The 9388-nt window shown below is 37.6% G+C and overlaps 3 protein-coding genes across 8 annotated transcripts in view; 1 reads left to right on the forward strand and 2 right to left on the reverse strand.

Annotated features, from left to right (window-relative positions):
• Window positions 1–3863, reverse strand: part of LOC106812583 (cilia- and flagella-associated protein 36-like) — a 13788-nt gene extending 9925 nt beyond the window's left edge. For both annotated transcript variants that reach the window (XM_014816489.1, XM_014816488.1), the window contains exons 1-2: window positions 3620–3863; window positions 395–459 (exon numbers count right to left, since the gene is read on the reverse strand). In XM_014816489.1, coding sequence (XP_014671975.1) covers window positions 395–459; window positions 3620–3713 — 159 coding nt within the window. In that variant the 5' untranslated portion in view covers window positions 3714–3863. The remainder of the gene's footprint in view (window positions 1–394; window positions 460–3619) is intronic.
• A 356-nt stretch (window positions 3864–4219) lies between these two features.
• On the forward strand, window positions 4220–7837 carry LOC106812576 (phosphatidylinositol N-acetylglucosaminyltransferase subunit H-like). 4 transcript variants are annotated; one of them, XM_014816478.1, is made up of 5 exons: window positions 4220–4549; window positions 6458–6536; window positions 6851–6978; window positions 7157–7240; window positions 7551–7834. In XM_014816478.1, the coding sequence occupies exons 1-5, from the start codon at window positions 4379–4381 to the stop codon at window positions 7653–7655; spliced, it is 567 nt and encodes a 188-aa protein (XP_014671964.1). In that variant the 5' UTR covers window positions 4220–4378; the 3' UTR covers window positions 7656–7834. The 4 variants fall into 4 exon arrangements, 2 of the variants coding, with proteins under 2 accessions (XP_014671964.1, XP_014671965.1); XM_014816479.1 differs by lacking the exon at window positions 4220–4549 and adding an exon at window positions 4963–5010 and having other exon boundaries at window positions 7551–7837; XR_001394350.1 differs by lacking the exon at window positions 4220–4549 and adding an exon at window positions 6095–6186 and having other exon boundaries at window positions 7551–7836.
• A 35-nt stretch (window positions 7838–7872) lies between these two features.
• Window positions 7873–9388, reverse strand: part of LOC106812575 (exosome complex component RRP46-like) — a 3856-nt gene continuing 2340 nt past the window's right edge. For both annotated transcript variants that reach the window (XM_014816477.1, XM_014816476.1), the window contains 2 exons: window positions 9065–9205; window positions 7873–8584 (listed from right to left, as the gene is read on the reverse strand). In XM_014816477.1, the coding sequence (XP_014671963.1) occupies window positions 8399–8584; window positions 9065–9205 (327 nt within the window). In that variant the 3' untranslated portion in view covers window positions 7873–8398. The remainder of the gene's footprint in view (window positions 8585–9064; window positions 9206–9388) is intronic.

A 9388-nucleotide genomic window follows, 5' to 3' on the forward strand; every position in this document is an offset into this window, starting at 1 on the left:
GGGTTAGGGTTAGGGTTAGGGTTAGGATTATCAATCATTAATCATTATTGATATCAGGACCTGATGACATTAAAGTTGGGAACACTCCTGAGTCCTACTGGAGTATCACCCAGGTTTTCCCCCAGCAATCAATACCAATCCCAATAAACGAGTCCATACAGGTGTACGGGGATAAAGTATGCGTACTGTACCGCCCTGGCAACGCGTAAACACACCCACAAGCTACATTGTATCCTGAACTCTTTTAGATTTTACCATCGTCTGTTTCTCAGTATGTATTATGTGTACGAACGCTTCAACTTGAGAGAGTTGCAGCAGGCATAAGGTAAATGTAGGATTTCATAATTTAGCAATACATGAGACTGTAATATATAGTAAAACAGTGACCACTTACTAAATTCCTATATGCTGCATGCTTGCTTTTATACTCCTCGCTTTCCGGAATACTAGGATCAAAGACTGAATGGAATAAAAACAAAGAAATGTTCAAGGTCATGTACCACTTCAACTCCACTTCACTCGGTATCCATCCAGTATCATGCTTAAATAAAATACATCACACAATTCCATTTCCAAGGTTTTGCCAATGGCACATAAAAAAATAACATAATGATTAGAACATATATCTAGCATTACTAACCAAATTACTTGCCAAGAGGTAAATAACCAAAATTACGTTTAAGTAACTGCTCTAACTCGATCTTTTTAAACTAAAATATTCTACACAATATTCCACTATTGGATATGAAAAGAGAAATTAAGCTATCATATCTTCTTATTGGTAAGCTAGTAAGGCTGAGAGGGTCTATGTCCCCCAGGGTACTGACCGAACGTACCCTGGTACTATCTAATATGCTGGACCGTACCTCGCCTACTCCACTAACGAGTCGCCTACGCCTACTACCTAACCCTATCAGATAGTTACCAGGGTACGTTCCGGTATACTGGACCGTACCCAGGGTACGTTCCGGCAGTAACCTGGGGGACACAGACCCTATTAGCTAGTAAGTTAAGAGACTTATAAAACCTTCCTAACTGATGTGTAAAATGATTTTTAAAACAATAATCTCATATTAATTATTTTACTTGTTATGCCTATTTCTAAAGTGAAACATAATTGCCAAAATGGGCAATTACTAAATGATTGCTTTTCATCAAAATTATACAATTAAATCACACTTAAAAAAACAAACAATAACAAATAATATGTATGGTCATATTAAACTCATTTAATAAGGAGGCAATAAACTAGTGGAATAGGCTACCATTAAACACACGAAAGAGCTATTTTAAAATGTTTGCTGGAAATGGCATTCTAACAACATAGTAGTGTAAATAGAAATATAATCAGTTTATTGTGATACATTCTGGCTGAATATTTGTGCGTGCGTGCATGCGTGCGTGCGTGCGTGCGTGCGTGCGTGCGAATGTGTGTGTAGAAATGATTTCATGGTATACTTTAATATACAGATCACTTTACCAGGTCTTAGTTTATAGTTAATGACAATGTTAATATTGACATAATTTTTGTATCATGAGATATTTTTTTCGTGTTTCACATACTGTATATATACCATTATTGTTATAGCATTATTTGGAAATTACAGTATTTTAACCGCTGCGGCTTAAAGGCCAAGACACACTGCAGCGACAGCGACCGACCGTAACGACAAATGACTTTTCAGAAAATTAGAAACTATTGTTTCCTATGAGCCATTGCACACCCATGCGACAACGACCGGCGGCAACCTCGACGACAAAAATATTTAGGAGCGGGTCTATTCTCCAGCGACAGTCGCGGGCGACACTTTACAAATACCCAATCGCAGCCATTTCCATCGGCACGTGACATTACGATTACGTCATAAATAACCAATAATGCTAGCCAAGACGTAGACTGGTCTCCAGCGCTAAACTCGCGCCGCACGTCACAAACAATGGGGCCGCGAACCAGTCTAATCAAAGCATGCAAGTTGTAACAAGCAATGGTCACTATATGACACAGTACGTACGTTGTACGTACAGTACATGATAATTTGCTGCGTATATTTTACTTTATTATCTTATCCTTATAGGCCTACCTAAAGAGTTTTTGCAGCCTGTTATTTAAAAGCAGCAGCAGGAGTTTTTGCCGTTTGTTCGTGTGATGATGTGTGCCACTGTGGCGAATGCTGGGTAAACCCTGACCTAACGTCGGTCGCTGTCGCTGCAGTGTGTTTGCGCCAGTCGCCGCGACTTTTGTCGTTTGTCGTTACGGTCGGTCGCTGTCGCTGCAGTGTGAGTGTGTCTTGACTGGATCTGGATCTGCATAGTTTAGGTACTGCGTAGCCCACGGTTACGTGGATAATAACGCAGGGAGCCAGTAGCTAGCCATGGGGTGTGACCTAGCTTGGGTAAAGCCAGGTAGTTAGCATTTTAGCCGAATGGCACTGAGGGTGGTCACAGCCAGAGTTTTTTTTGCGCCCTCAGTGGTTCTTTTTCTTAGTTTTAGTTTTACGTCCCCATTGCATTGGCCTTACTACTATACTACTAGTACTAGATTGTCGTACCCAAACTTGGAATCTGCACAATCTCGAGATTGTGCAGCGATTGTGCTGCCCAAACTGCGGATTCCCTAGTTTGGCTGACCAATCTCAAGATTGGGCAAACTGAAAACAGTCGGTGATTCAACAACCGCTCATAGCGAGTGTGTGGTGTGCGTGGTGCAAACCAAGGCCAAACTAGGAAGAGATTTATCTCATATTTATCCAATTATTTATTATAATCATTTAATATTTATACAAAGGTGCCAAACACATTGAGGAAAGAAGTTACCGGTATACTGGTTATTGTCATTATTAACTCCTGATTCTATGTATGTTTCGCGCAAAATGTTTATTTTATCTGTTTTCTAATTTATATGTGATGGTCGGCGGAAAAGCCATGGTTAAAATTGTAATGATTTCAGAAAAACGCTAGGTTCGTGGGAGGGGGATAAGTGCAAATGTGCAATGTGTAAATGATTGTATTGATTTCTATCAGGAGTTGATAATGACAAATTTGTCATTATTAACTCCTGATTCTATGTATGTTTCGGGCAAAATGTTTTATATTTTATCGGTTTTCTAATTTATATGTGATGGTCGGCGGAAAAGCCATGGCTTATGTTTCTTTGTTCAACACTACCGACATTAAATAAAGCTTACTCTACTCTACTCTACTCTACGACCTTATTTCATAGTTATGATATAACATTTGAAATCCTAATAATCATATGTTTGTGCAAGCTCTGTTTACCTCTGTTTGCCCAATCTCAAGATTGGTTGCCCAAACTGCGGATGTGCTGAAATTCCAAGTTTGTGCAAGATTCCAAGTTTGGGCACAACAGTATTACTATTTACTATTACTATTACTATTACTATTTACTAACTATTACTGGAGACTGGACTGTGGACACTCTTACACTTATTAGATTTTCTTCTCCCCGAAACTCTGTTTTCAGTACATTTAGTGTACTTTTATTGTAATTATATGCAATAAAGATATCATCATAATAATATTAATCAATAAATGCTCCAGTGACCGAGACAATTAAGCCTAAGTCAACTGACAAAATGTTTACTACTGCACTGTTACTTACTTATAGACTGTTCTTCTATGAAAGTTAAAACAGGCGTTACCCACATAGGACTTCGCAGAAATCCTACTATAGAATCAACAATCCAATCAGTCATCTTTAACGTTTAGCTTTACGAAAGATCAAAACAATGAATTAGTAAAGTGATGTAGCTGATACAGGTGACTATTCCGTGTTGACTGTTGAGATCACCTGCGACTCCGACAGGGATGAAAGAGCGAGCCCGTGTCATGAAACTAAAAGACTTGTGTCTCCCATGGGTAAATCGTTTAACAATTACTTAAACAGATAATCATCTTTATACGATAAATTTGCCACGGGGATGATCTATTTTGAACGCATTCAACAAAAAAACAGGGGTGCTGATACTGTTACTGCAGAGCTCGGTTACGGATATCCCTCGCGGGTCGCGGTTTCCTTGGCGATCATTTTAATGTAAAAATAGTAGACAATGACAAAACGTCAAAAAATATATATTTCTGCCTTAAATAAATGAAAAACTAATGGCTAATTTATTTCGTAAGATTTCACACAATCATGGTTTATAATATTGTATATATAATAATAATAAAAGAAAGTAACATTCTGCGGGACAGTAACGTGGCTGCGCCCATGTTCTCGTGTCAACAGTTCAATGTCTTGTCAGAAATAGCTATCAACAGTCGAGTGTCAGAAAGAACACTAGCATACGCTCCTTATTTACTAAAATTTAAATTCTTATGCAAGACTAGGCCTAGTGCAACATTATAAGTAATTTTTGACATGGAAATAAAAAATATTTATGGAAATACGCTGTCATTTTACGCGGTTGAACACGATAATGGTCTGTGCCGAGAATTTATATTGGAGAATTCTGTTTTTAGTTTTATTAGATGGCTGCTGTTTGCAATCGCACTGTCTATGTTAGGACTTTACTTGGAGCTACACGAGCAGGTAAATTGTGTGGTTAATGAGCTAGCCTTCAAACGAGTCTCTACTGCTAGCGAGTTTTATTGAGCAAAATTTCTTCAAAATTTCAATTCTAGTAATAGTATTACTACTATTACTATTACTATTAGTAATACTACTTAATAACTTATCACTACTAGTATGGTGGATTTTTTCATGTCTAGTCTATGCATCTTATTAGTTTTTATTACTTTGCATTATTTGTAAAGCACCAGTCAATTGACCCCCCCCCCCGCGACAGGGCGGAGAATTAACACTGCCACAGCCCGGGGTGGCCGGGAAATTAACAAGACGTTTTAACAGCGGGGTCATTTAGCCGTGATTTAACAATGAACAGCTCGCATCGGAAGTGGAGATAATGGCGGGGATTTAATGTTGGGGGACTGGAACCGAGTCTTGCCACGCAGGAAGAAATGGCGGACGTGGTAATGTCTTTGAAGAAGCAGGTATTACTATCTTTTGAAATCCTCGTTTATACTGAGCCATCCAGTTTGTTTTATGTCATTCTGTTGAATATAAAAGTGTTAGTTTGGCTGAGAGGGTCTATCTCCCCCAGGGTACTGCCGGAACGTACCCTGGTACTATCTAATATGCCGGACCGTACCTCGCCTACTCCACTAACGAGTCTAGGGAGTCGCCTAAGCCTACTCCCTAACCCTAACCATATCAAATAGTTACCATGCAGGCTACGATCCGGCAGTACCCTGTGGGACATAGACCCTATGAGCGTTAGTTTGGTTGCCTTAGGCCTTTAGATGAAAATCACATAAATAAATACTTAGACTTTACGAACCAGAATTTAGTTTTGTTTGGAATCTGAGAAATGGTCGCCAGTTATAGGGGCTTTTAACAGACTACCTGCCCCTTATGGACGGAGAAATTGCTGTTTTAACACTATGGAAGTGTTAAATTCCCTGCCTCAGTGATGAAAACTTACCCAAAAATGTAGTAGCCAGCTGGGCCCCTAAAGTAAAACTATTAGGGCCCAGCTTATGGCACAAAGCGCCGAAGTTTGGGATTCGTCTTCTTGGAAATTTTTGTTTTTGTGGCTGGGGGGGTGAACACCTTGAATGTATTTCTATATTTTCCCCGAAATATCACTTACCAAACCAGCAATAACAGTCAGCTAACAAGACAGATCACTACCTCTTACATATATTACTTTTTTACAGACAGACTGCATAATTATAGCATGATTTTGGAAAATTCTTTTATTCAATATTTAATTATTTTTTTCAATATATTTTATTTAGTATTGATCACAAATTGTATTAGATTGCATTGGATTATTTTACAACCATGTTACAACCCACATTCCTTCCCAATGATCCGTGGCAATGTCAGATAATAGATATATACAAATACATGAAACATATAAACACATGTGCTTGTATATATCTATGGTCAGGTATACAACACCATATACAACACATGCTCTCGCTCGCACAGTTCCCAGCCCTGAACCAATGAGAGCCCGGTTTACGTTTCACCAGGTGGAATCAACGTAATATGGCTGCCCCCATGAACGAATTGTGACAATGTGTTCCTACTACTAGTCCTAGCATAGATTGAATTTGTTTTCATTCTAGTGGTCAAACAATGTATCAAAATTGTAGGAAATAGTGAGCGAATTGTAATGGCGTAATCATAGCACTGAAACCATAGTTATTTTACTGATTATTGAATGTTTAATTAACTGTATAAACAAACCCTCGCATTACGGCGACTTTTCAATGAAATTCTGGGGCCCAACATTATTTCCACTCTCCTCGGGCGACTGGGCGAGTGTTAATTTTCATCATTGCGCCTTTTCCCGGTGGTCGGGGGGCCGGAATTTCAATTGACTGGTGCATAACTGTTCAGACTTGATTTTTCTATATCTTATTGCTTCAGAATACTGAACGGCTATTTGGTGCATTGGTGCTGTTGGTAATTCTTCTGATAATAAAACTGCATTTAAAAGTTACCAAAGGTAATTAATTAATCAATGTTAAGGATTAAAAATTACTTTATACATGCATGTTTTATTCTATTACTGTGTATGCAAATATTTTATATGAATGTGGTTTGTGTGCATCATGAAAACACTGCACAAAAGTACAGTACTGCTTCCATGATAAGAACCATAATAAGGTTACAGATGTCTATTCAAATTTGTATATTATGACCACTAAACTTTGGATATGAAATGTAAACATGATTAAGGGGCACTTCGCCTCTTTGGAGCAGTGTGTAGAAATGCTTAAATGGCTATATAACTCGTGTGAATAATATCTTTTTTTTAAGAATCGCTTCTGGTGATAGCATCTCTTGGGATACAGTTGACCACAACATTTGCTTCAGGAAGAACAACAACCCAATTTGTTGAGGCCACACATGTACATGATGTTATCATTAATGAAGCTGTCACCATGGTAAGGGTGGTAAAAATGTCTCATTTCTTTTCTTAACGTGGAAGAGGCTCTCTTGGGGTGTACGTTTGTGATTAATAAATAAATTTGCAAGAATGCACAACCTGAGTCCCTCACCCCCCCCCCTGGCCCAGCGCAATTTGTTGTGACATGCAAGTCACGCAGATGTTCTTTTTTTTAGCACAGGATAATCTTCTACTTGGCCATATTACAAAACGGCATCAATTATCAAAACAAAACTGAGAGGTTAATGCCCTTATTTCAGGTGAGCTATTGAATTGCTTTTGTATGTATTATTTGCATTGTAGAAGAATGCATGTGCACGTAAAATACATTTTATAACTGAAGTTTCTATCATGTTTGAAATATAACATATAAATATTGTATGTGTTGGAAAAAGTCAATACTCTTTGAAATTGTTTTCACTTAATGAAGTTATACTAGCAAAGAGTGCTAATATGTTTCTTTTAGTCTAGATGGAGTCATTGTAGGCTAAGGTCATAAGAAAACATTTGTGTAAACTACATGTAGTACCACATTTGTGTAATTTTACATGCATATATTGTTCATTGCAGAACTTTTATCCTCGGCTGGATTGTTTACGGAAAATCTATGAAGGTGTGCAGAAGGTGTTATTTCACAAATCTAAGGACACCCTTGTTGATATAAAGTTTACCTGATAATAACTGATCTCAAATGTTGATAACGTTACATAATATCAGGGGTAAATAAAAGTTGTCATTATCTACCCCTGATTATATCAATGTGGTTTTCCAATGTGTATGCATAAATAATCTAGCATAATAATCTATATATGTACATATTGTAAATGTGTTTCACTTAAAGCATTGACATGAAATTGAACATTTAAATGCTTAAAATGATATCTTTAAGTAATGTAAGTCTATATTTATTTTTATTAAAAAAATATTTCATAAATGGTCTACAGCTTATATTTCACACTAATTATATCACTCAAATGTCAAGCAAGTCCTGTTACTGTCAGATGCAACTAAGCAAGCTCACTATAGTGTGGCACGGACAGGACCTAAAGTTCCAGTATCCAACACAACATGGGTGCACAGGTCTGACCTTCACCTGACCTTCACACTAGATCCAGCCAGGATTTGAACTTTCCCTGTCCTGTATGTGGAGTGAATCCTCTAACCTTTGCTTACTGCGACTGTAGCAGGATCTGGTGATCCCAAAGCCTATGGTGTGTGATAAGCATCATACAATAATTATGATAAAGTTTGTTACTACAAAAGTTTCAGGTTGGACATGGGGGCATATTAGCTGACGATTCAACAGTTGTTAACTCTACCAGTCATTGCCTATATGCATTTTCGTCTTTTGTACTATGCATGAAATTAGTAATGTAAACCGTCAATATCATACACCTGTTTGCTATATTATTAACTAATCATGAGACCCTTGAGAGTTTTTTTAATATAGAGTCTCTGTAAAATTCAAATATTTTTGCGCTGGCATGCTGTGCACTGAGTAGGCACTCTTGATATTCTTGAGATGAATAGATTCCTGATGTTGTTGTCATAATAACCCCATTTGTCTTGCTGTCAAAGGCAAAAGTCAACACCGCTTTGCCATCCTGCAACCGAACAGGGGAAAAATCAATTATTTCTGAATTTGTTAATTTTTGTGTTATGACACAAGGATCTAAAAATCTTTATACCATTTATAGTAACAACTTCATGATACATGAATTGGTAAAAAAAAATGGGCAAAATGGCACATTTCATAATACATGTTGAAATGCATAGCAAATTCGTTTTAATTGGTGATTAATTTGCCAATGATTCACTTAACACTGCCTATAAATTATTATTCAAGCGACTATAGTACACGTATAACGGTTGCTGTATAACGACACCAATAATCTTCATGGTTTTACCTCAGCAATTAATAAACTATCTATCCACATTTTACCATATACGGTACATACAAGGTTTACACTGTTGACATACTATAAACTATGTTACACTAGTCACCACTATGATCGGTAGCTGAAGCATAGTCACAATACTTGTTTGTTTCAAGTAATTTCTCATCCTATGGTAAAGCAACATACCTCCTCTTGTTTAGATGTTGGATCGAGAATAATGTGACCTTCCTGATCAACAGTGGTAGTAACTGCACAGACTAGACATCGCATGTTAATTCCAGCATCCATCAGTGCCTGGCAACATGCATTAATACAGCATGATAAAAGCTGGTGTAGCCAATAAAGGAAGAATCCAAACACGTTTTTAAATAAAACGCCGCGACAGTACTCGTCCACAAGGTTTGTGTTCCTACATGGACACACCATTGTGTTCCTACATGGACACACCATTGTGTTCCTACATGGACACACCATTGTGTTCCTACATGGACGCACCATTTACCTTAATCA

The sequence above is a fragment of the Priapulus caudatus genome, unplaced genomic scaffold (assembly GCF_000485595.1).
Source record: "Priapulus caudatus unplaced genomic scaffold, Priapulus_caudatus-5.0.1 Scaffold663, whole genome shotgun sequence".
NCBI classification, from domain to species: Eukaryota; Metazoa; Priapulida; class Priapulimorpha; order Priapulimorphida; family Priapulidae; genus Priapulus; species Priapulus caudatus.